This window comes from Protopterus annectens, chromosome 2.part1, assembly GCF_019279795.1.
Source record: "Protopterus annectens isolate FY-2018-M chromosome 2.part1, PAN1.0, whole genome shotgun sequence".
NCBI lineage: Eukaryota > Metazoa > Chordata > Ceratodontiformes > Protopteridae > Protopterus > Protopterus annectens.
In genome coordinates this window covers 70,635,841-70,663,661 of record NC_056729.1, presented here as the reverse complement: position 1 = coordinate 70,663,661, position 27,821 = coordinate 70,635,841, and the positions used below count along the sequence as shown (strand labels likewise).

At 43.7% G+C, this 27,821-nt stretch overlaps 1 protein-coding gene across 1 annotated transcript in view; it reads right to left on the bottom strand.

Annotated features, from left to right (window-relative positions):
- Positions 1-27,821, bottom strand: part of LOC122794820 (protein mono-ADP-ribosyltransferase PARP14-like) — a 634,563-nt gene that overhangs the window by 580,416 nt on the left and 26,326 nt on the right. The window contains exon 2 of the mRNA XM_044063425.1: positions 4,107-4,273. Coding sequence (XP_043919360.1) covers positions 4,107-4,273 — 167 coding nt within the window. The remainder of the gene's footprint in view (positions 1-4,106; positions 4,274-27,821) is intronic.

The window sequence follows — 27,821 nt, the reverse complement described above, 5'->3', positions numbered from 1 at the left end:
GGAAAATTATTACTCATTGTACACTAGGCAGAAGAGGAGTGAATTTATTCCGCTATTTAGGAAATGTCGAGAAGCAGGCATTAGATTCAAACTGCTGTAGCAAGTTATCTTTATATCTTTACTGGTGGAACAAAATAATTTTTGATACATAACTTGCTAAGGAGGAAATACAAAAGTTTGTCCAACAAAAGGTGAGTTGTGAAACAAAAGAAAAGTCTGCTTCTTGTTCTCCTGCTAATAAAGACTACATAGAAACTGTGCCAGTGAATCATTTTTCATTGTTTCAAAAGAAAATGTTTAAAAAAGCAGAAGAATGCACAAGAGTTGACTAGAAGAACCAAGAGTAAGTTGAAAATAAAGCAGAGACAGGGTTTGGAGTGGAGATAAACAGGAATAAAACCATCTACTTGGAAACTGACAAACAGATGTGGGATTACAAAGCATTAATTCTATTTGTGAAACATGCCAGAACAAGAAAACCTGCAAATATTGGCCTTTTGACTTTGTTAAACTTGTAGGGGACTCTAAAGCATATATCTTACTTCATGTCATTAATCTTTGGAAAAACACCTAGGAGAGGGGAAGAGTAGGGAGAGAGTTAACTAAGTAAAATAAGATTTTGTTGTTAATAGTAATATTGTTATAGTGCATGATTTTCTCTTTATGGCATAAAGTTTTCTCAGTTATTGTCAAGTGTAATGGGGATACTAAAGTAAACAGGTGCCCCTGTTTCTCCCTTCTTCTGTCTTTCTCCTTGTTCAGTTTTAAGAAATGTAGGCACTGTGATGTTTAAAAAAAAGGTTTGGTCAAAAGGGCATGATAAATGAAAAATCAGTTTTGCTTCTTCCCATTCTTACATAGGGGAATAGCTGGATAAAGGCCTTGGCTTGGTTAGGAAAAAGTTTTAAGAGAAAGCAATTAAATGACAAAGAACAGTGAATATTACAAAGCTTTTTTCTCTAGCAAATAAATGAATGCTTGTAGTAGCAACCCTGTATCTGGTCCTCATGCCTCCATGGAGACAATCTGATAAGTAGCAACAGCTAGGAGATACCGTTTTCTGAAAACATTCAAGTGTTTTCCTATTCATGAGTCTGTGAGTATGGCTAGCAGTTTGAGGCAACTGTTCCTATTAGGAATATTTACATATTTGTATGTGTTAGTATTAGGTTTATAGGTTTTAAGGATGTACCAGGGTGATATTTTTTGAGTGTTTTCAATAAAATAAAAAGTTCTGTAAGATGTGACATAAGCTCAAATGGATATGACAAGAAACAACTGTATAAAAGATCAACCTGCCAAATGGTGTATGCATGTAACACAAAAGCTGGAACTAGACACTTAACAAAAAAGTTGATACTCATAAAAGGTGGGTAACAACTTTTTAACATAATGACACTTTCTCTATTGTCTTTAAATGTCAATGGTCTTACAGATATATATAAAAAAAAGAGTAGTGAACTATATTAAAAAACGTAGAGTGCAAATAGCAATGCTACAGAAGACACAAATGGAAAGAACTGAACATGTTTAGTGGAATACCTGGGAAAAAGAAAAAGATGAGCATTCAAATTAATTGCAAGAGGAGCTCCAATAGTGATAGAACAGAATAAAAAAGACAATAAAAGCAGACATTCAGTACTAAGGGGCACCTAAAACTACTATAACAGATAACAGAGTGTAGGCAAAGAGAAAAGGATATGGGGAATGTTAAATAAAAGACCATTTATGTCCGTCTTTATAACGGAGTCTAGAAAAGAAGCTGTGTTTAAAAAAAGAACAATTAATAGGGCATAAAAATAATGCCTAATAATGTTTAAGAAGCAATCAGAAGACGTTATAAAAAGACTACAAAAGGGAAATGGAAAGGCAGTATGCAAAGGAACAACTGGTGGGTATTAATATGCCTTCCCAATATACAACATCTAGAAGGTTCAGAATTTTGCATGGAAGTATTTGCATAGGTATTTTATACCATAAGTAAACTTTGGAGAATTTTTTCTACAGACAGCAATTCTTAGAGGATTGATAGAAAGAGACAGGGATACTTGGGAATATGTTATTTAGCATACTTGGGAATATGTTTTTTAGCAATGTATACCATTCTCATTGGCGTATTTAAAAATTCAGAACAGGGTACTTCATCAGGAATGCTGGGAGAGCAAATTACTGTAACTAAAGAAATTATTCTTTAGAGATGTGATATAAAAACTGAACAGCCTAGACAAAATAAGGCCCTACTACATGTAATGCTGTTAGCTGCCAAAAACACAGTTACTAGGAAATGGAAATCAAAAGCTAAACCAACTATAACAAAATGATTGAATACTTTAAAGGACATAAATGAATTGGAGTTGAAATCTTTAAAAGGGGAAGGGGCAAACCACAGAAATAAAAAGAATCTGTGAGAAAAGTATATACAGAACAGTGTTCATGAGGAGGAGTAAAATTTCAGGGAGGGCATGACATGTGCAATCGAAGTAATGTTAATAAACCATAGATGTAGAATGCATGAAAAGGAAAATCTATGAAATGCTTTGTTTACTGTATCATAACTATACGTATATCTATGTCACTGTGTACTATGTGAAGTTAATAAACGTGTTGGAAAAATACAACTATATTAAATTTTAGCTTACTAAGATTCTTTATGATGCATACAAAATACGTGAGCATACCTAATTTCTCCATCATACCTAGAAAAGCATACAGTACCATACTTCCATTTCCCTACCACCTACTTTGGATCCATGTACATGGAAAGGGAAGTAAGAGGCTGGTGAAACATATGTGAACTACAACGATGCTGATACTGTGAAATCACATTTTTCTTGGTTGATTGTCTAAATGAAAACATTTTGCAGTTCAACCTCTTTTTTCAGTAACTCAGCAGAGATGCAAGGGTGTGTCTATTCAAATGAAAGGAGATGTCAAATTCAAAATTCTAAGAATGAGAGAGCATGTGAGTGAGAGAGAGAGAAAGAGCTAATTTAACTGTTGTATCTGATTAGTAGAAATGAAAACTGCATTAGCATGTGTACTACTTGTAGTGTGTTTTAGGGGCACGCGTATATGCAGCAGTACAGTCTACTTTGCTGAGTGCCGACACTGCAGATCTGGAAAGTTAAGCAGTTTATTTCATTTTACAATGTCAACAGTGATCCAGTGGTTAACTGACAGGATGATTACAAGGAAACTTGAGAGAGAATCACATATGAGGAACACAATGCTGGGATGGTCACTGCAGTAGCAATGGGGGAAATGTCCCTTCCTCCAAACGAATGTGAGCTTGGAGATTATTAAAATATTTACAGGGTACAGGAGTGTAGATCCACACTTTTTTAAATACTCTTTCTGCCTCTATGCCTGCTGATAATCAAGCCTCCTTCAAATGTGTTTTGAACCCATTTATTCACGTGTACTAGATATCCCTATTAGGGCAATAGACAACTAGCGGAGCCATCATCCATTTAGCCATGGAGGTGTTTTCTGCCCATAATGGCATCCCAGCAATGATGACATTTCTATTAGAGCTCCAACCCTGCCCTATTAGGTGATGTGAGCATCCACATCACTGCAGGGCATCATACACCTTCCCTTATTTGTGCTTGTTTCTACCCATACGTTACAAGGTTTACCACCATACCATTACCAGTCAAGAATTTACAACCACATGTCCTTAGTTCTGGCTATTTTGGTGCTACATAAACTTCTAATTGTGTGGTGGTAAATGACTGACTATAACCACCACCCCTTCCTTCTAGGATGTGTAAGCCAGCACTGGTCACACCCTGTCATCCTCCCTATCTGGCTTCTTCCAGTGCCAGAACTACTTGTCAAGCTTATATCATCTACACTGTAGTCAAAGCTATATTCCTCTACAACGAGTCAAGCACTGGAGGGAATTAGAAGGAAATGGCTAGCTAGCTCAGGGAAGACTGAGCTAAGCTGTGATGCCTGGCAAACCTAAAATGGCAGGAAAATATATAAAAGAACATTATACTACTGCATTATACATTACTGCATGCAAACATACTGAATCTTAGCAAAAATGTCCAAACAGTAGGGCTTAAAATTATCACGTTTGATTGCAAGGTTACATATACCTTTAAGCTTGGCATCTGGACAACTTCTTTTTTACTAGCACTTTTTTTCTGAACAGGTTTCTTGTCAACATTTTCTTCTTCTTCTTCTTCATATCGACTCACTGTAATTGGAATATCTTTTCCTTCTATGGTAACTGTATGTGTTCTTGATAGGACATTCTTCAAATCTGCAAAAGTAAATTCCATTTATTTAATGATGTTGCTGTTATGGATGGTATACCTCACTAAATTTGAAGAAGAAAATGTTAGCTTTTACTCTGTATCTCTTGTTCATAGGTAGGTACTAGGCTATTGGCCCTAGGGCCTATATAAACCTAGCCAAAAAGGTATCCTGGCTTTCGCCACCCAAGAAAATTATTTTCCTGTGCCCCTGTCGAGCAGAGCCATAGAAGTGATCCCCGGGGTGAATTTCCTATTTCCCATCCAATCATCAAGATTTTTCTTGAAGAGTGCTAATGAGGAGCTCTGTTTGACATAGACAGGTAGTCTGTTCCAGAGTATGGGAAGTCTCTGGGACAGGAATCTATCCGTCCAGCATGCTCTGTTTATTGTGGTGACAAGGTTTAGGTCCCTACAGCGTGTAGTTCGGAGAGATTGGGATTTCTTTAAGTGGAGCATGTCCAACAGCTCTGGGTTTGACATAGCTTTGTATGTTAAGCAGAGATCGCCTCTGAGAAGGCAATATGCAACGGAGTAAATCTGGAGTTTTCTGAGACAGTCTGAGTAGGGTATCTGTTTGAGGCCAGTAATCCTCTTTGTGAGGTATTTCTGTGGCCTCTCCAGTTGTTGTAGATGTCTTGTGAGGTACATACCAAAAGGGGCGCTGTACTCTATAATGGGTCTAATGAGTGATGAGTAGAGGGGAACAATGACAACTTTTTTTCTGGATGAGAAACCTTTTGTGATGAGGTGTGCCATGCAGAAGGATTTCTTGACCACTGTGGCGATGTGATTATCAAAGGAGAGACTACTGTCCACCTGTGTCCCAAGGTCTCTCATCACACTTTCGGTGTTAAGTAGACTACCACCTATGTGGTAGTTCATGAGTACAGAGTTTTTACCAAAGGGGATGACAATGCACTTTTTGGCATTGAGCTTGAGGCCATGGCTTTGACACCAGGCATCTGTCTCAGTGAGGCCCTTTTGTAGGATGCCCACATTGTTAGGAGTTTTAATTATGGCTCCCAGTTTGCAGTCATCTGCAAACTTCATTAGCCAAAGACCTTCTGTGTTAGCCTGTACTTCAGAGAAGTAAATACCAAACAGGAGAGGACCCAGGACTGAATCCTGTGGTACTCCACTTGTCACTGGTCTGAAGTCGGATTTGGAGTCTGCTACTTAAACAGTGTGGGTTCTGTCCATGAGCCAGTTGGCAACCCATCCTGTGACATAGGGATTTATACCTAGTTTAGCGAGTTTATCTATAATTCCAGAATGGGGGATGGCATCAAAAGCCTTGGTGAGATCTAGATAGGCTGTGTGAACCACCTTACCCTCATCTATGGCTTTGGTGACTGCTTCAAAGAAGTCCATCAGGTTTAGGAGACATGATCTGCCTTTTACAAACCCGAACTGGGTGGGGTCCAGAGTCTGGAGATTACCAATGTCTTTGTTTGTGAGTTTCATGATGATACGTTCCATGGCCTTGGAGACCAGGCTCGTCAGGCTAATGGGGCGGTAGTTCCTGGGGTCTGTCGTGGGTCCCCCTTTGTGGAGTGGAATAACCTTTGCGGTGCGCCATTCAGTGGGCACAAAGCCTGAGGTGAGGCTATGATTGAACATGGTACTTAGGTGGGGTTCCAGTTCGTTTTGTAGTTTGTGTAGAACACAGGCTGGGATATTGTCAGGTCCCATGGATGCTGTGTTCTTGGCTTTGGAGAGTGTATTTTTTACTTGTGCAGCCATGATTACAGTAACTTTGCATTCTTCCAGTATACAGATGGGCCCTCTAGGGGGTGAGAGGGGGGTAAAGTTAGCACTGAACCTATCTGCCAAGATGCTGGCAATATCAGTTGGTTCTGTATATTTAGTGCCATTGTGCTGTAACTCAGAGCAGATCTGAGTGTTGCCATTGAGATTCTTGACATAGCTATAGAATGCTTTGTGGTTGTCTTTAGAGTCAGTGGCAATTTTGTTTTCATAATTAGTTTTGGAGGATTTTATGAGGGATCTCAGCTTCTTACTGAGGCTGACCAGGGAGCTCCTCCAGTCATGGGATTTTACTCTTTTTTGCAACAGTTTCTTTCTTCTGTTGTAGAGTTTGTTTATGGCAGAGGACCACCAGATTGGCTTCCTTTTTGGAGGATAGCATCTTGGTTCTGTTAGGGATAGTACAATCCATGCACTCATGTAAGTGCTTATAAAGTGCATTTGTGTAAGATTCAGCAGTCGTACCTCTATTGTCCGTCTGCATGGGTGTCATGAAGTTTGCCACTTCTGTCTTAAGAAGTGCAAAGTTAGCTTTGGAGAAGTTTTTTACTGTGTTTTTTCTAATGGGGGTGGGGGCGAGATGTGGATGTCTACGGTGATTAGCTTGTGGTCAGATCTGACCAATGAGGAACTGACCTCTGGTGTGGAATACCGGTCGCCCATGTTGGTAATGACCAGGTGTAGGATATTGCTGCCTCTGTGATCTCTTCTAGATCTACCTTAGTAATATAGCAAATCAGAAACACTCCTCTGTTCTAGAACTGACAAAATCTCGCTAATAAGAGACATTAATGCATAATTACTAAGTAAAATATTCTCTGTACATGCTTGTTTTAAGATTTTATTAGGAAATATGAGATGGAGCATAGATTTACTCGGTCATACAGTATGCAAGTGAAAAATTCAAAATTAGCATTGCAGAATGTAACCAGCATAAAACCTGCTTTCTTCACAAAGTTATCATGCTATCTACAATAAAGCACCACAGAATATAAAATAATGGGTAAAAAATAAAAATAAGTAAAAATTAACCAAAAAAAAACAAAACCCAGTTGCCATTTTCTTTCAGCTAAGATGCAGAAAAAAGAAGTTATGTCTTACCATAACGTTCCATCTGAGTTGTTGATCTTCTTCCAGTCATCACTGATGGGTTCTGTTCCGAGCCCTCGGAAGCAAGTCAGCCTTATACCAAGCTTGTGTGCACCAAAAACTCTTGAGCTAAGCTGCTACCCACAATGCTCTTCACTCAGTTACCTCAGATCGAGTTTGCATGCAAAATATAGAAAAAACAGAAAGTCAGAGGCCATCTCTGCTCAGAATCCCTAAAACACCACAAAGACCCAGTAGATCCGCCAGGAGCCTTTGGTGGGTCGGGAGGGTGTGATGACTGGAAGATGATCAACAACTCAGATGGAACGTTATGGTAAGACATAACTTCTTTAACTCAAGTTGTTAATCTTCTTCGTAGTCATCACTGATGGGACAGAATCCCAAGCTACTTGGAGAATCTGGGTGGCCCTTATGGAAGAACATTTCTGAGAACCATTGAGCCAAAGGCCGCTCTTCCCCTGGAGATCAGATTCAATTTGTAATGCTTGATGAAGGTATGGGGTTTAGCCTAAATGGCTGCTGCACAGATATCATCCATGGAGGCCCTAGAGTGTAAGGCAACCGATGCTGCGATAGCCCTAGTTGAGTGAGCTTTGATTTGATCAGGCTTAGATTCATTCGTAAACGAATATGAGAAGCCAATGCAATCCCTGAGCCATTTTGACAAAGTAACTTTAGATACTGCACACCCCATTCTAGGACCAGAAAAGGAAATGAAAAGTTGGTCTGACTTGCAAAAGGAAAGTTCTGTCCAGGTAGAAAAGTAATTGTCTATGAACATCCAATGAATGAAGGCAGTATTCTCCCTTAATTCCAAGTAGAGTCCCAGGCAAAACCAAGACAGTAAATATTCCAAAGTAAGGAATCTCGAGGATCCAAAGTATTAGCGAAAAATAACTTTATTTAAAACAAGCGCTTTCGCCTGACTGTGTGTCAGGCTTTTTCAAGTTGCAATGAAATGTTGATTAAAACCAAACCCTTTATATGGGTTGTTTTAAATTACATAATTGGTTGAATACCATTTAATTGCAGTTCATTAACAATACATTTAAGGGAGAAATACCCCTAACTTAAAAACTCTTGCTTGAGTTTAGTTAAAAATACTACAAAACACAGAATAAATAATACATGTCCGTAGATCCAAAGTTTCGTGTTTATCTGAAGTTTTACACGTCAAAAAAGTCAAAACTGGAAATAACTAAACCAATGTTAATTTTTAATTTTGTGTGACTCTGTACGGAACCAAAATCTAAAACAGATGTGACTTCTTAAAAGGTTGCTTACAAACTATTGTTCTAAAACCATAATAAATCATACTTAGAAAATATATGTATCCAAACAAATGTCGTAGACTCGTTTAAGATTGTTAAAAATGTAAAATTGTCGGAGACATATTTATATGTGTGCTATATATATTTTTTATTAACTGCTACATTCCAAGTGAAATGTCTAGCAGTTGCCTTAGTACAATACTTCTAATGTTCCTTCTGTAATAAAATCTCGCTGTCCTGGCCTATAAACGTGCTCTTCTAATTTTAAGTACACTACTTATACTTATATTTTCATTCAAACCTGGACTCCTATTGGCCTCAAGTTTCAATTGACATTAGAGTTCCCTGTACTCTAAACCCGTTTCCCAGTCACCACCCCTGGGATCGGGAGGTACCTGTTCTAGTACTAGGAATTTAAACTTGAAGTTGTTGCAAACAAGGGAGTGTTTATAAAGAGCATTTGATTCCTTTTGTTTTGAAATTTCATATAAATGCTCGTATATCCTTCTCCTTAAAGGTCTTTCTGTTTTACCAATGTAAAAACTGGTACAGGAGATACAGATACCCAAGTATACAATCCCTTTGCTGCCACAGTTAGTAGAAAAGTTCGGATCAAACAAAAAGTTCCTCGAAGTAATAAATAAATTAGGTCCATCAAAGATGTTGGTGCATTGTTTGCACCTGCCACATTTTGAGGTGCCTACTCTTGGTAACTGGGAACTCATTCTCGTAGTGTTCTTAGCTTCAAAAATTTATGGGAGAACATTTCTGAGAACCACTGAGCCAAAGGCCGCTCTTCCCCTGGAGATCAGATTCAATTTGTAATGCTTGATGAAGGTATGGGGTTTAGCCTAAATGGCTGCTGCACAGATATCATCCATGGAGGCCCTAGAGTGTAAGGCAACCGATGCTGCGATAGCCCTAGTTGAGTGAGCTTTGATTTGATCACGCTTAGATTCATTTAAGCAAATATGAGAAGCCAATGCAATCCCTGAGCCATTTTGACAAAGTAACTTTAGATACTGCACACCCCATTCTAGGACCAGAAAAGGAAATGAAAAGTTGGTCTGACTTGCAAAAGGAAAGTTCTGTCCAGGTAGAAAAGTAATTGTCTATGAACATCCAATGAATGTAGGCAGTATTCTCCCTTGTTTGAATAACCCAGCCACTGGGGATGCACAAGCCAGTGCATTTCTTTGTGCCGGTCCCAAGCCCGGATAAATGGGGAGGGTTGCGTCAGGAAGGGTATCCAGCGTAAAAGTTCGCCAAATCATTTCATGCAGACACCAATAAATATTTTCATACCGGATCGGTCGAGGCCCGGGTTAACAATGACCGCCACCAGTACTGTTAGCCAACAGGGTGATGGCGGAAATTGGGCTACTGTTGGCCGAAGGAGAAGAGGCGGAAGACATGGCCGAAGGCAGGAAGAGAGGAGAAAGGCTAGAACTGTGGTAGTGAGGGTCGGAACTTTGAATGTTGGCAGTATGACTGGTATAGGGAGAGAGCTAGCTGATATGATGGACAGAAGGAAGGTTGGTATATTGTGTGTGCAAGAGACCAGATGGAAGGGGAGTAAGGCTAGGTGTATCGGAGGTGGGTTCAAATTGTTTTATCATGGTGTGGATGGGAGAAGAAATGGCGTAGGAGTTATTCTAAAGTAACAGTATGCTAAGAATGTTTTGGAGGTGAAAAGAGTGTTGGATACAGTGATGTTTATGAAGCTGGAAATTGATGGTGTAATGATGAATGTTGTTAGTGCATATGCTCCACAAGTTGGGTGTGCAATGGATGAGAAAGAAAAATTTTGTTGTGAATTGGATGAAGTGGCGAGAGAGTGGTGATTGGAGCAGATTTCAATGGGCATGTTGGTGAAGGGAACAGAGGGGATGAGGAAGTGATGGGTAGGTATGGTGTTAAACAAAGGAATGCAGAATGTCAGATGGTAGTGGATTTTATGAAAAGGATGGACATGACTGTGGTGAATACGTATTTTAACAAGAGGGAGGAGCATAGGGTGACATACAAGAGTGGAGGAAGATGCACACAGGTGGATTATATCTTATGTAGGACGGCCAGTTTGAAGGAGATTGGAGACTGTAAAGTGGTGACCGGAGAATAGGCAGCATAGGATGGTGGTTTGTAGGATGATGTTGGTGATCAAGAAGAGGAGGAGGAGTGTGAGGGCAGCACCAAGGATCAAATGGTGGAAAATGAAAAAGGGTAATTGTGAGGTGGAGTTCAGGGATGAGTTAAGACAGGCACTAGGTGGCAGTGAAGCGTTACCAAATAGCTGGGTAACTACAGCAGAGCTAGTAAGGGAGACGGCTAGAAAGGTGCTTGGTATCACATCTGGACAGAGGAAGGACGACAAGGAGACATGGTGGTGGAATGAGGAAGTACAGGAGAGTATACAGAGAAAGAGGTTGGCAAAGAAAAAGTGGGATTGTCGGAGAGATGAAGAAAGTAGACAGGAGTATAAGGAGATGAGGTGCAAGGCAAAGAGAGAGGTGGCGAAGGCCAAGGATAAGGCATATGAAGAGTTGTATGAAAGGTTGGACACTAAGGAGGGACAAAATGACCTGTACCGATTCGCTAGACAGAGGGACCGAGCTAGGAAAGATGTGCAGCAGGTAAAGGTGATAAGGATAATGAGGAAAACATACTCACAAGCGAGGAGAGTGTGTTGAGGAGATGGAAAGAGTACTTTGAGGAGTTGATGAATGAAGAGAATGAGAGGGAGAGAAGGTTGGATGATGTAGGGATAGTGAATCATGAAGTACAATGGATTAGCAAGGATGAAGTAAGGATAGCTATGAAGAGAATGAAGAATGGAAAGGCTGTTGGCCCAGATGACATACCTGTGGAAGCATGGAGGTGTTTAGGTGAAATGGCAGTGGAGTTTTTAACCAGATTGTTTAATGAAATCTTGGAAAGTGAGAGGATGCCTGAGGAATGGAGAAAAAGCGTTTTGGTACCAATTTTTAAGAATAAGGGTGATGTGCAGAGCTGTAGTAACTACAGAGGGATTAAACTGATCAGTCACAGCATGAAGGTATGGGAAAGAGTAGTGGAAGCAAGGTTAAGAAGGGACGTGATGATTAGTGATCAGCAGTGTGGTTTCATGCCAGGAAAGAGCACTACAGATGCGATCTTTACTCTGAGAGTGTTGATGGAGAAGTACAGAGAATGTCAGAAGGTGTTGCACTGTGTTTTTGTAGACTAAGAGAAAGCATATAGCAGGGTGCCTAGAGAGAAGTTGTAGTATTGTATGAGGAAGTCAGGAGTGTCAGAGAGGTACTTAAGAGTGGTACAGGATATGTACGAGGGTAGTGTGACAGCAGTGAGGTCTGCGGTGGGAGTGATGGATGCGTTTAAGGTGGAGGTGGGGTTACATCAAGGATCAGCTCTGAGCCCTTTCTTATTTGCAATGGTGATGGACAGGTTGACAGACGAGATCAGACAGGAGTCCCCGTGGACTATGATGTTTGCAGATGACATTGTGATCTGTAGTGAGAGTAGGGAACAGGTGGAGGAGACCCTGGAGAGATGGAGATATGCTCTAGAGAGAAGAGGAATGAAGGTCAGCATTACTAAGACAGAATATATGTGTGTGAATGAGAGGGAGGATAGAGGAATGGTGAGGATGCAAGGAGTAGAGGTGGCAAAGGTGGATGAGTTTAAATACTTGGGGTCAATAGTTCAGAGTAAAGGTGAGTGTGGAAGAGAGGTGAAGAAGAGAGTACAGGCAGGATGGAGTGGGTGGAGAAGAGTGTCAGGAGTGATTTCTGACAGGCGAGTACCTGTAAGAGTGAAAGGGAAGGTCTACAAGAAGGTAGTGAGACCAGCTATGTTATATGGGTTGGAGACAGTGGCACTGACAAAAAGGCAGGAGTTTGAGCTGGATGTGGCAGAATTAAAGATGTTAAGATTTGCACTGGGTGTGATGAGGGTGGACAGGATTAGGAATAAGTATATTAGAGGGTCAGCCCAGGTTGGAAGATTTGGAGACAATGCCAGAGAGGCACGATTACGTTGGTTTGGACATATGCTGAGATGGGATGCTGAGTATATTGGGAAAAAGATGCTAAGGATGAAGCTACCAGGTAACAGGAAAATAGGAAGGCCTAAGATAAGGTTTATGGATGTGTTGAGAGAGGACATGCAGGTGGTTGGTGTGACAGAGCAAGATGCAGAGGAGAGGAAGAAATGGAAACAGGTGATCTGCTGTGGCGACTCCTAACGGGAACAGCCAAAAGAAGATGATGATTCTCCCTTGTTTGAATAATTTGGAAAGAATACAGGGAACTCAATGGACTGGTTAATAGAAAAGTCGGAAACCACCTTGGGGAGAAAGGATGAATTAGTACGAAGTGATACTCTGTCCTTATGGAAGGTCAGATAAGGGCTCTTGATACATAAGGCTTGCAACTCAGATATTTGTCTGGCTGAAGTGACCGCTACCAGAAACAAGGATTTCCATGACAGGAACTTTAGATCACATGTCGCAGTAGGCTCAAAAGGGGGTAGAGAGAGAGAATGGAGAACCCGATAGAGATTCCATGCCTCCACCGGCTGCCTGATGGGAGGTCTGCTGTGGAAAATTCCCTTGAGGAATGTCTTGCAAAGTTGGGTGGAAATAAGCAGGACTCCATCTGAACCATTACGGAAGTTGGAAATAGCTGCTAAATGGACTCTAATGGTGGAAGGTGATGCACCATTGTCAAACAACTCAGCACGGTAATGAAGAATAGTAGCTACAGGAGCTGAAAACAGAATCTAGCTTCCGATTATCGGACCAGACAGAGAATCTTTTCCATTTGTCCCTGAAAAGTTTTCTGGTGGATTGCTTACGGGAGGCCAGGATAATATCATGGACAGATGAGGACAGGGTTTCCTGCCTGGCAACTAACAGAAGTGGAGAAACCAAGCCGTCAGCTTGAGAGTGGATAGATTCAGTGGAGTCAGCCCTTGTGGGTGAGATATGAGGTTCTCACGAGTGTCTAGGATCCAAGGAGGTTGCAACAGATGAGGTCAGAGGAAGGGAAACCACACTTGACGAGGCCAGAATGGAGCAATGAGGATCACTTTGCTTCTCAACCGAATAGCTTTCCTTAAAAAAGGGGGATCAGAGGTATCGGAGGATAAGCATAAAGGAGACCTGCGGGCCAATCTTGAATCATAGCTTCTCTCGGTGACTCCCGTGAGGGGGAGGGAGGGCAAAGTAGCTGCTGCATTTTGTGTTTGAGGGGGAGGTGAAAAGATCGCAGCACGGCTGGCCTCAACAGCTGAAGATTTCTGCTGTCACACATGGACTGAGAGAGCACTCATGAGGACAGAGGATGCATCTGCTCCCTGGGATATGCGTTGCGATCAGAAAGCGATTAGAAGCTATCGCCCAATGCCAGATTCTCATGGCTTTGAGACATAGGTGGTAGGATTTGGTCCCTCTCTGTTTATGTACCAGACAATGGACATATGACAATGGACAGAAGGAGCGGATGGAATGCTTGCAACGCCAATAGCACCACTCTTAACTCCAGAACATTGATATGCAAGTTGACCTCTATGCTGGACCACATGCCTTGGACTGACGTTCCCTGATAGTGGCCTCCCCACCCTATCAGGGAAGTGTCCATGGTCACCATGGTGCTGGGTTGGGGAGCCTGGAAGGGGCGAGACCAAAGATTTTCATCTGTACTCATCCACCAGAGGAGATCTTGTTTGCAGGTGTTGGTGATGAGAATCTGTGAGCTCAGGGGATGAATATTGGATATCCACTGGGACGGAAGGAGTCATTGTAGCAGTCTCATGTGTAATCTGGCTAGGGGAACAATTGGGATGGCTGCCGCCATAGACCTCAGAGCCTGAAGAACTTCTCTTGCAGACACCTTTCTTCGACAGAGTATCACTTGAACTTGTGCCCTTAATCTCGGAAGCCTGTGAGGGGGAAGAGAGACCAGACTTGATTGAGTGTTGAATACTGCCCCTATAAATTCCAATTGCTGTGAGGGCTGAAGGTTGGATTTTTCCCAGGGGATGGTGATGCCCAGCGACTCTGCTAGTACTAGAGTGTAGTGGAAGGCCCTGACCAGAAGGCACTTGGGGGCAGAGAGGAGCCAATCGTCTAAATACGGAAACACCTGGAATCCCTGAAGTCTTAGATGAGCTGTGACCACTGCTAGGCATGTCATGAACACTCTGGGGCCGTCGAGGGACCGAATGGCAGGGTTCTGAATTGGTAGTTATTGGCTCCCAGCTGGAAGTGAAGGAGACTCCTGGAGCACTTGTCCATTTTGATGTGGTAATATGCATCCCAGAGGTCTAACGAGCACATCCACACACCCTCCTGCAGAAAGGGGAGGATGGACTGAATTGTGACCATGCGAAACTTGGTCTGAACCACTGATTTGTTTAGCTGGCTGAGATCCAAAATGGGCCTCCAGTCCCCAGTCTTCTTTGGCACTAAAATGAATCTTGAGTAAAACCCTGATCCGCACTGGTCTGGGAGGACCTGTTGGATGACTCGTTTTTGACATAGCTTTCGTATTTTGGAAGCAGCCTCCTCTCTTTGACTGAGTGGAACATCGGGAAGGGATTTCGGAGGTCTTGGATAAGAGATTAGGGGAATGTAATAGCCTCTGGAAATTATTCACTGCACCCACTGATGGTTTGTAATAGAGAGCCAGACAGCTTGGTGCAGAGAGAAATGCTGCCCAACTGCTTCCAGAGGAAAGCAATCGGGCAGTGCTTCAGGAGTGCTGATATGGTCTTCCTGAGAAAGAATCTCTGGAGTCCCGATTTCAGGGACCCCCCTCTGCCCTGAAAGGTGCTTCTTCCATTATTGGAACCCCCACTGCCTCTGGGGGAGTCCTCGCCACGTGCCTCACAGAAAGGACCATGAGACCTCTTGTGCCACATCTTTCTACTTCTCTGGCTACTGGAGAAGGAGCGCTGAGGTTTGGAAAAATGCAGGCCCATGGCAGACAAGGTCTTCCCATCCTGCTCACACCTGGCAAATGTATCCTTGTCCTTAGCACCGAACAAAGCTGATGGTTCGATAGGGGCATGTAAAAAAGTGGCATTTAAAAAGGAAGACATGAAGGAGTCCGCGAGGTCACAAATGTGCATCCAGGTGTGACGTCTCATAACTATGCCTGCACGCACAGCTCTAGCTGCTCCTTTGGTTGCATGGGACAGCAACATCATGGACGAATTGGAGACTGACTCTAGGGTGGCAAGTTGGGAAGCAACTTTATCATGTGCCCCATCCGAAACTTGACCCACAAGGGCTCCAGAGAGTTTGGTGATGAGATCTCTCTGGACCCTCGTAAAATGTGCCAAAAAACTTCAGAGACCTGACAGCAAAGGTCGCTGGCACAAAAACTCGCTTCCCTAACCTGTTCACTGCCCGGGACTCTCTGTTGGGTGGGTGGACAGCAGGACTTTCCTCCACAAGGTCCTTTTTCGTGGCCACCACCACCACCATAGCATCTACTGGCAAACCTCTAGACCAATGGGGTTGATCCTCTGGAGAGGAGAGTATCTTATCTGATCTCCTGGGGATGGCCTCAACGGTGTTGAGATTCTTCCATGCCCGCTGCACGATCAGCTTGACCAACTCATCGATGGGGGGGGTCATCCAAGAAGTAGAGGGCCGAGAGCAGAAGGCCTGCAGGAATACAGATTCATCTGAGGAAGGATTGGAGGGCTTCCAGTCACCCCTCTGCTTCAAGATTTCCAGGATGTCTCCAAATTACACATTGTCAGAGGGTGACCATGGGGATACTTCCCCATCATCGTAGTCCATATCTTCCGTGAGGGACTCCTCTGGGGAGTCCATATGTTTCCTCTTACATGCCCATTTCTGAGGGGGTTCTTCGGTGGGAGCATCCGAAGAAGACTCAGAAAGGGAAATACTCTGAACAGGGGTTTCCTGGGCCTTGCACTCTCGGAGTCCTGGGGGGATGGCCTTTGATAGCTGCAGTGAAGAGAGAAAGGGTGGAAGGTCTAACGTAGGAGGATTGCTCAAAGTAAGCACCCTCTCCATCACCCGGAAAGCAGACCCTCCTGAAGAGGAATGGGAGCCCGGAACCGAAGAAGACAATTTCGGAACCAGAGTCACACCCCACTCCATGTGGTCTGCTCATGGGGACAGAACCTCAAGCAAAACCAGGGCGGGAGTCACCCTCAGACCCAAAGACGGAACCGGCACCACAACCGGAACTGTGGCAGGAACCGAGGGTTCCACCCCCCAAGCATGAGATTGTGGAAGAGTGGGTTCTGACAGAACCGACACCCAAAGGGGCCTCAGAGCCTCAGACATGGTTGTTGTTGGCGCCGAAGTAAGGGGTCCTCTCTCAGACATCGGAAATATGAGCCTCAGAACCGAGCGATCCAAGGGAGGAGAATACAAAGGGGTCGCCAGGGTAATAGACCCAAAGCCGGGAGTGGGATGAGCTGTAGGAAAATTTGTAATTCCCCTAGCAGTCAGCAGTTGATCAAAGAGGCGCACCACATCCAATTCTGAAAGGCTCCTGGTGGACCTTATCCCCTGAGGGGGAATCAGGCTAGTCCAAAAAGGGACTGAAGGCTTGTCTGGCAAATGGATCCACAGACAGGGAGTACTGGAAGCGTGGTGCATTGAAAAACGGCACCGACAATTCCAGTTTGGAAACCGGTAGCAGGGGAACAATCAGAGCTGAGAACGAGCTGGGAGCAGAGGTCACAGCTGAGGTGGAGGTCAATAGCGGCTCCGAGGCTGTTGTCAGAACTGACGTCAGAGTGGAGATGGGGGACTTCGGTGCCGAGGTAGAGACAGGCAAACTGGTTAGAACCGAAGTTGTAGTGGGTGCCGTAGTCATCAGAGCCAAGCCAGGTGCCGAAGAGGCGACCTCAGTATGAAGCACTGGAGCCAAACTCGGAGCAGAGGTGGTCAGAACCAAGGAGGTGATATGATGCTCGGTAGAAGTCTTGTGGGCCTTGTGCTTATGACTTCTGCCCCTATCACCAGCCAGTGAAGAGGGGTCTGAACATGGACATTTCTTGTCCACAGAAGGAGGGGATGAGACCTCCGACGCACAAATAGCCTCCAAAAACGGCGAAGGAAGCAGGCCCTTAAGGATCAACTTGTTTCATCTTTCATTCAGCGTCCGCTGACTGAAGCTGGCACAAATTTCACATGGAGGTTTCGCCAATAAGTGCGGAACCCCCAAACAATACACACATTCTTCATGTAAATCACTATTCAGGAGTTTACCACTACAAGAAGAGCAGTGTTTAAACCCCGTAGTCGCTTTCTTTTCTGACATAACAGAAGAAACACACACACGCTCAAGAAGAAGAAAGTTATAGAGAGAAGTGGAAATATCAACAATAGTATTGGGAATACCACAAGGGTAAAAGGATCAATACCAACAATGGTATGAAAAAGAAATACCTGTGGGTAGAGCCGAGTAAGTAATTAGAGAAAAGATAAACTGACAGTAAAGAACTCACAAATACTGACAACATTTGAAAAAATCTATCACTTAGCTGGAGAGCTCGGTGAAACGCTGCTATATGGCTGCGCAGCAAACGAGATCTGAGGTAACTGAGTGAAGGGCATTGCGGGTAGCAGCTTAGTTCGAGAGGTTTTGGTGCACGCAAGCTTGGTATAAGGCCGACTCAGTTCCGAGGGCTCGGAACCGAACCCATCAGTGATGAATAGGAAGAAGATTAAACAACTTCAGATGTCTGGCTTCTTCTTTCATAGTCTTCCTAAATCCAAAAACAAACAAAACAAACAAAGCTTTGCATAAAAGCTGTTAATCTTATGGGTCATAAGTACTGTAGAACTTATGGGTGATATTTTCAGATAACCATAAACAATGCATGCATCCTGATGTACGTTACACTAAGTTTTCACTAAGGTTTCAGCAAGAAATACAAAAGGATCGTGCATTAAACCAAAGTACATTTGGTACAACCCAAATATGTGAATAGCCTGCAGTAATGAAGCTTATGGTGCTGCAAATCTTGATTTTTTTTTTAAGTTGACAAGTCCCATTTCTGATATTGCCAAGGCACAGTTTTTAGGCTGAGGGCTGACAATCAGCATTGGCAAGGAAGCCTTGCACCCTTGCCTGGATTTACTTTGTTAAAAAATTAGGTTAATATCAGAAGTAAAATTAATTTTGTGAAAACTAACTGCAAACTGTGCAACTGCCCTGGATGTACATATCAGATAACTTGGTGAAGTACGTAGTTTGGCAAAAGTACAGCTATCCAGCAAATTCAAATTCTCCAACTTTTTGTCAAAAATCTGTTTTTATTTATTTATTTTTTTAATTTAACACTTTACAATCAATACAACAGTGAGGATAAAAGACATATTGCAAATCTGAAGAATAGTCAACAAAGAAAACAGAAAAAAAGCGCAATAACAATATATTCAAAAACTATGCAAAGAATACAAATATCAGTACTATACAAAAGCAGTAATATAAATCTGAAACTACAACACAAATGCAAAAGGTAAAATTTAACCGCAGCATAAATTAAAATATTTGTGTGGTATATGCATATACATTTCTAAGGTTTCCAAGTATGTATGTGTGTATATTGTTTGTTTTGTAAAGTAGTTGTTTATACGTAATACATGTTAAGTCGACACTTTTACTAACTCATAAAATACTGAGATATGATTTCCAAAGAGGAAGCCAATTACAGTTTTTAGAACATAATTTAGATAAGAATTTAGTAAATACAGAGAAGTGACTAAAATTTACAACTGATAAATGTAGCCACTGTATATACGAACATTATGGTAGTAAATTTAATGTTTCTTTATCAATGTGTGTTTTTAGGGTCTATATTAAAAATCACGAAAGCTGAATTCCGCAAATGCAATTACATTGACACATAAACGTCGATCAACAAAAACAGCGAATAACAGAAACGTCGGAAGACAGAATGCCGAACGAATTTCCTTGGCCAGCAGGGTGATCGTGGGGATGAGGAAATATATCCTTTTCCCTCTGTAGTGCGGTCCCGGAGTATACCAAGTAGGTGGGTGGGGGGTGCAGCGGGGGCCCCCCTGTAAAAACGTTTGGAAAAGTGTTGTACTTTAGGTTTATTTAGTTAGGTTTAGCTTACCTGTATGGTGCTGATGCTTCCGGAAATTCGTTCGGCGTTCTGACATTCGACATTTCCATATTTCGCTGTTTTCGTAGATTGACATTTATGTGTCGATGTTACTGGATTCGCGGATTTGCGGATTTCAGTTTTCATCGTTACAATATAGACCCCGTGTTTTTATAATAAAACAATGCAAACTGCCAAGTTTGGGTCAAACTGGATCAAATTCATTTCGATTTACAATTAAGTTCCATTCAGATTTTATGAAAAGAGGGACAAAATAAAAAAAAAGGTATATCTGTATTTATTGTATTGCAAGAGGCACAATAAGCCACATATCCTGGAAAATAAGTAAATGTTTTTGATGGGGTCAAACAAGCATTGTGAAAAACATAAATTGCATAACATGTTTTTTAAAGGATTATGTATAATAAAGACTATTAAGTCATGCCACAATGACTTGTTTAGAAATGTACTATTAAAATTAAATAAAACAAAGGAATGAGACATGGTACAACCATACTCCAACTTGAAAAATAAGTTCTCCTCTTGTTAACCACTCTACTACTTCTGTAGGCAAATTTAACTCATTTATTCCTTATTTAATTTTCAGTTTTAAAAATAATTGCACTGGATTCTAAAATTAAAAAAAAAAAAAAACATTTCACCACAGTCAAATGAGATTCTAGTTCAATATTTCATCAGCACAATTAATGTACTACTGAAATAATTACCTAAAACTACCTCTGCACAAACCCTGAAGGGAAACGGCAAGCCACCTGTCAGTAAGGTCACTACTTCTTATCATACTACATGCTTTCACTCCTGGCCATACAGTAACAGTTCATGACTAGCAGATCCATGTATCTACTACTACTGAGGCAAAAAAATTATGAAAGTCGTTCAGTTGTCACTAGTTACCCAGTCATTTTCATCATTTATAGAGAGATCTAAGAGAAAAAAAAAATGTTTCAAGCAGCTGAGTATTTTTTTTATGTTTCTGAGTAAATTTCAAAAGTAAATAGCAGAATGACAACAAAGATACACTGCTATGATCCAGGTTTTTTTTTTTTAATAAGAAAAGAAGTAGTCATCAGAATGGGTAGGTGTTACATTCTTTTCAAATGTCTTGTTCAGTTACAAGTTAGCAAAGGTTCAACACAATGAAAACAACCAAACATTCAACTCAATGAGACATTTTTAATAAGTGATGTAAGGCGATCCTATCTCACCTACATTCTAAACTGATGGGCTCGGAGCCAAGAATCAGCTCCGACTCGGCCGGTACACTAGCACAAAGTCTCTGATTGGCTGGGCCAACCCCTATACCCCAGGATGCACTACACCCAAGCCCCCAGATCTCGTTTGCCGCTCCTAGTGCTAAGACATGGTTTTGAGTTGGCTGTGGCTAAGTACCCTATTTTTTTAGTCAAATTTGGGTTTTTTTGTGAGCTTTTTCTTAACATTTAACCAAAACAGCTATTTTAATAGCTATCTTGTTGTCTGAGTGTGTATTGGTTGTTTTAGCTTAAAGTTAAAATTTCTGTGGTAAATTCCTGGTGTTTGGTGGGCCTGAGCCCTACCTTTAGAGCATTTAAGTTAGAGCTCTATTCCCTTCCTTTCCTTCTTTCAGTGTGTGTTTTTTGGTCAGAATGTCTGGAAAAGAGCATAGGCCTTCTGGTTTTAAAAAATGTACCAAGTGTGGGTACAAGATGTCTATCACAGATGGCCATGACATCTGTGTTTACTGTTTAGGGACCAAGCACTTGCAAGAGTCTTGCAGTGTTTGCCATGCCTTTTCCTCCAGGGTCCTCCAAGAGAGAAAAAATAAACTGATTTTAAAAGGCTTAATCAGGCCTTCTTTTGAAGAGGCTCTTCAGTCTTCAGAGCCTCGTGGTAAGAAGAAAAGGTTGTCGGTTCCGACCAGTCCGTCGGATCTGCCGGCTAAAAGAGGAAAATCTATGTCTTCATCTTCGGCTCCATTGCCCTCGGAGCCGAGAGATGAGAGACCAAGTTCTGCTTCCCCTTCCTTGGTTCCACTGACTTCAGAGCTGATGGAAAGGGGTTCGAAATTGGGATCTCCTCCCTCGGCTCCTAGGGCTTTGGAGCCGAGAGAGAGGGTCGGCTCCAGGATCAGTTTTGTCGGCTCCTACTTCATTGGCTCCAAGGGAGGCTTTGGTGTTCCTTGAGTCTGCCTTGGCTCTAATATTGTTGGAGCCGATTCGGAGCCGAACTCCTACGGTGATATTGGAGCCCATAGAGACAGTTTGTCGAGCCCCTTCTATTTCCTCCAAGTCCTCCAGGCTCTCTGATTCGGACCTGGACAGGGTTGTCCAGAGGCTCCTACAGTCACCGGTCATTTCCAAATTGCTGTCGGCCCCAGCCCAGTCAGCTCCGGAGCCAGCCTTGCCTGTACCGTCTCTTCCTCCTTCGACAACCTTAGGGCTGTCGGAGCCTGGGTTTACAGAATCTGGGGAAGTTGTTAGGTCAGTTCCGAGACCTGCTGCTAGTCAGTCGGCACCTACCTCTGCTCCAACCTTCTCAATACTTTCGACAGGTCCTGGTACTCATAGCTCTTCGGTCGGGCCTGAGGGGGAGTCATTGGGGCTTCTGACCTCTGCTCCTATTCTCCCTCTTGGTGCTTCAGTGAGGGGGGGGCAACACTGGTCAGGGCCTCATAGGGGGTCTTTCTACAGACTCTGGTGGACCCGCCTTCGAGCCTATGAGGAGTGCGCTGGCCAAGTCCCTAGTCACTTCTCCGGAATCTGTAGCTCCTTCCCTGGGCACGGCGACTGGAGCCTCTGGTGCACCCCTGTCCTCGGACAGCGGGCTCCCAGGCCTGAGGATACCTCCTTGTGTGGTCTCTTAGTTTCGGATGGGCATTCAGAGTCCTTGCCTGATGAGACTCCTAGGAAAAAGATGTGCAAGAGGAAGCACGTGGACTCCCCAGACGAGTCCATCACCTCAGACACCGATCTGGATGATGCGGAAGGGTCCCCTAAGTCGTCCTCTGACAATGTCTCGTTCTCTGACATACTAGAGATCTTGAGACAGAGAGGTGACTGGCCTTCCAAAGCCCCTTCCGCGGAAGAGTCGGTCTTCCTTAAGGCCTTTGGAGACCAGCCCTCTGCCTCCTGGATATCTCCACCCTTCGACGAGTTACTGGACATTATTTGTCAAAGGGTGTGGGAGCACCCTGACTCTGTGGAGCCTGTTCCCACTCGTCCCAATAAATTCTTGTTTGCACCCCCCGATAAGCAGTTTCTCACTAAGGGAGTTCCGGTAGATGCTATGGTGGTGGCGTCTGCCACTCAACAGGACATGGCAAAGGCTTCGATGTCTATGCATCCACCTAACAAAAAATCTAGGAGCATGGATAGGTACGGGAAGCGTACCCTATCTTCAGCGACCTTTACCTTGCGGTCACTGAATTATTTGTGCCATTTCACAAGACTACAAAGGGATCTCGTGAAGGAGTTGGGAGATACCCTTTCGGGTAATGTGCCTGAAGCATTGGCTCAGTCTGTCAATGCCCAGCTATCTACCCTGTCATCCGTCATTAACTCATCCATGAGGGTCATTTCATATGCGGCCGAGGGGGCGGGTAGAGCAGCGAGTTTGGGCGTAGCCCTGAGGAGGCAGGCTTGGATGTGCTTGTGTCACTTTGCAGAGTCGTTCAAGTCTTCATTCACAGATGCTCCCTTTGATGGGTCCTCACTCTTTGGACCCAAGGTGAAGGACACCCTCACTAGATTCGAGCAAGAGGGCAAGACCTTGTCTGCCGTTGGGGCCCGTTTTTCGCTTCCCACGAGACCTTATCCCAAGGCTCAGAGGGAAGGGAAGATGTGGTTCAAGAAATCGCAAAGGTCTTTCCCTGCTCATCAATGTGAACCCCCCTCCAGAGGCAGAGGAGGGGGAATTACTCTGGAAGGCGTCGCCCTAGAGGCGGCGGAGGCCCCCACAACACAGGAGACTGCAAATCCTTTTGCGGTTCATCCTTCCAATGTCCCTGGGGGACGGCCCGACTGTGCATCTCCGGAGCCAGTCGGGGGTCATTTTTCGGGGCACCTGAAAGCCTGGGAGTCCATCACTCAGGCTCAGTGGGCGCTCCGGATCATCGCTGGAGGTTACACCATACCCTTTATTCATCCCCCTTCCCCTCCAAGGAAAATCCCAGATGTGCCACCCAATCAGAGGGTTCAAGCTACAGAAGTGTTAAAGCTGCTAGAAAAAGGAGTCATCCAACCAGTCCCCAAAGACCAGACTGGATTAGGAACTTACTCAAGATTATTTTTGGTGCCAAATAGAACAGGGGACTTGAGACCTATTCTGGATCTCAGCCGTCTCAACCGCTTCGTGAAGAAGTCCAAGTTCCGGATGGTCACGCTACAATCCATTTTCCCATTGCTGGAAAAAGGAGTTTGGATGTGCTCCATCGATCTCAAGGACGCCTATTATCACAGCAAGATAGACAAAGCATCCAGGACTCACTTACGCTTCCATCTGGGATCCAGTCATTACCAGTTTCGAGCATTGCCCTTTGGTCTCACCACAGCCCCCAGGGTGGTAACAGCACACCTGAAGCGTCTTGGATTCCAGGTGTTTCCGTATCTAGATGACTGGCTCCTCACCACCCCCACCAAGTATCTGCTCACTCAAGCTGTGACTACCACCATCGAATTAGGTCAATTGCTAGGCATAACATTCAACTGGGAAAAGTCTGTATTGCTGCCATCACAGCGTGTTGCCTTTATAGGCGCAGAGCTAGACTCCATAGAAATGCGAGCCTACCTCCCAACAGAAAGGATAAGGATCTTACAGAACCAGGTCACGGACCTATTGCCCCGTCGGAAGGCTCCAGCCAGGTTAGTCCTTCAAATCTTAGGATCTATGGCGGCCACTATTTTGTTAGTTCCGATGGCAAGGCTGCACATGCGAATTCTACAGTGGCTCCTTATGAGCCAATGGTCCTTTCAGGAACTCCCGTTGTCCCACCCGATTCTAATCACGGACACTTGGCGGGATCTCCACTGGTGGCTTCTTTCCTCCAACCTGAACCTAGGCAGACCTTTTCACCCCCCTTACCCCATTGCTACTGTCACCACGGACGCTTCCCAGACAGGGTGGGGGGGCATTATCTGGGCAGGACTGTCCCAGGCACTTGGCAAGACCACGAAACTCGCTTACATATCAATGTCCTGGAAATGAGAGCGGTGCTTCTAGCGTTGCAGGCACTTCACAGCTCTCTCCCACTGGGGACAATCTTGATCCTTTCAGACAATATGTCAGTGGTTTGGTACCTCAACAAACAGGAAGGAACCAGGTCTTACCCCCTTTGCAGAGAAGCCATGAGAGTGTGGGAATGGGTGATTGCTTCCCAGAGGTTCCTAGTGGCAACGCACATTCCTGGGAAATCCAATGTTATAGCAGACAGGCTGAGCAGGGACATTCTGATGCCTCAGGAATGGTCCCTGAACAACCAAGTGGCAGATCGAATCTTCGCCCGGTGGGGGTTGCTTTGCTGCGATCTATTCACCAGTCCACTGAATGCGAAGTGCGACAACTACTTCTCCCCGATTCCTGCCCAAGGGGAAGAACCCAGGGATGCACTAGTTCACAAGTGGCCTTCCGGACTACTCAATGCCTTCCCTCCACTTCCTCTACTGCCCAGACTGATTCAGAAGGCTATCTGTCTGGGAAGCTTCATGATCTTGATAGCCCCATTCTGGCCCCGTCAAGTATGGTTTCCATTCCTGAGGAAGTATGCGGTGGACGGTCCCTGGATCCTAGACTCAGTCCCAGACCTCCTGACTCACCAGTCGGGGCAGGCCCATCCGTCTCTACGGACTCTCAAGCTAGCGGCCTGGTTGCTCCACTTCCGACCTTAGTCAGGCAGCATGTGTTTTCACCTGAGGTGGTTCAGATACTGTCCTCTTCACATAAGCCCTCTACCAAGAGTATTTATTTTAGCAAATGGAAAAGATTTCCCTTCTGGGCTCAGCGGCATAACCTTGATCCCCGGACAGCCCCTGTTTCAGCAGTATTGGACTTTTTGGCTTCTCTTTTTAGACAAGGCTCTGCGGTTTCTACGCTGAAAGTGCAGTTAGCAGCGATTTCCAATTACCATGTTGCCTTTGACCCTTCTCTCATGAGTCACAAATTATGTAAGGCCTTTCTTAAAGGAGCTTGGTTGCTTCGTCCCCCTAAATCACAGCCAGTTTTACCATGGGATTTGAATGTGGTCCTTGCTGCTTTGACGTCCCCTCCATTCAAACCAGCAACAACTTCTGAGAAAAAAATGTTGTCATGGAAAACTGCATTTTTGGTAGCCATTACTTCAGCCAGAAGGGTTTCAGAACTTCAAGCCCTTTCGGCCAAGCCTCCTTACCTCATTTTCCATAAGGACAGAGTATCCCTGAGATTAAACCCATCCTTTCTCCCTAAGGTTTCTTCTGCTCTTTCTCTTCAGCAATCAATTGAGCTTCCAGTCTTCTTTCCCTACTATTCCACCGATGCAGAATACAGATGTCACCAGTTGGATGTGCATAGACAACTACATCTTTATCTGGAAAGAATGCAGCAGGACAGGAAATCAGATCAATTATTTGTTGCCTTTGCAGATAATAAAACTGGCAAACCAGTCACTAAGGCCACTATTGCCAGGTGGATCAGGGATTGTGTATTCTTTATTTATTCGACAGGAAGGTCCCTTCCATTTCCAGTTAAAGCACATTCTACTAGAGCTATGGCAACTTCAACAGCTTTCCACTCCAGACTGTCTGTAGATTAAATTTGTGCTGCTGCCACTTGGTCTTCTCCACACACTTTTATTGCTCATTACAAATTAGACTTGGAGTCCAGGAGTCGGGCGTCATTTGGCTCCACGGTGCTCGGGAGTGTTTTCCAATGAGCCTCCCAGGATCTAGGTGCTAGGGACACGGTCCCATCAGTTTAGAATGTAGGCGAGATAGGATCGCCTAACATCTTTTAGTTATGTACTTACCATAATGATAGATGTATGCGATCCATCTCACCTACATTCGTATATACCCGCCCTCCAGCCCCCTACCTGCAGGATTTGGAGGAAACGCTTTGTGGGGTTTCCACTGAAGGTCTTATTCTCTTCTCTGGATCACGTATCTCTGTGAGTTGGGTGCATGTGAAGGGGACTTTGTGTGGGCAAACAAGATCTGGGGGCTTGGGTGTAGTGCATCCTGGGATATAGGGGTTGGCCTAGCCAATCAGAGACTTTGTGCTAGTGTACCGGCCGAGTCGGAGCCGAGAGCCCATCAGTTTAGAATGTAGGCGAGATGGATCACATACATCTATCGTTATGGTAAGTACATAACTAAAAGTTTTGGAAGGGGGCATCTCTTGCCCTACTCCCAGAGGGCAGGCCATCATACTAAACAAACTTGTACATGCCATCTCCCTGGTTAATACACAGCTGCAAACAAAAAAGAAATTAGTGAAAACAAACTGAATCACTGACAGTGCACACACAGAAATTAACGCAGGACTAATTTCTTAAGCGTAATAGAGATCAGTAAGTTCAATGTCAGGGAGATGAATTCATCCAGGGGTAGCTTCACTGACTTTACAGTGAATGAGGTGTAGGAAAGCAGGTGAATAAATGCTACCCAGAGCAGTAGACCACATAATTAAATCTATAGGGATTACTAGCAAAGCAAACACATTGCCCAGAGCAATAAACAACTGATTCCAATTGTTTTTTTTTTTATTATTATTATTATTATTATTATTATTATTATTATTATTAAATAAAAGCACCAGGAGTGTAGGGGAGGTACAGTGCTAAAAACAAAGTGGTCAGATAGTAACAGACCACAGAATGCTTTCAGTGAGAAAGCAATATATTTGAAAGATGTGAGTGGGACAAATGTCCAAGGTTACATTATAATGACCAGTTCACAATGATTTGCTCAAGCTGCATTTGCTTGTTTTACAGTTGCTCGAAACACTGTTAACTTGAGGTCCATTTTCGCAAGATGTTACTGCTTGCCACATATTACAGTGATGTGCTTAGGCTAGAAGCATGCTTGCTACATATTAAAGTGATGTGCTTAGGCTAGAAGCATTCATTGTAATGTTGTTCCAAAATGATAGACAGCAGAAACTGATCAAGCTTTTCTTGTTCTGAAAATGGTTTCTCATTCCTTCCCTCAGCTGTAGCAATCTCAGACCAAGAATATATACATATAAGTAAAGGGACTGCTGGAGTAAAGCACTCAAATGGGGGTACATGAGGTTTGCCCCCACAAAAACA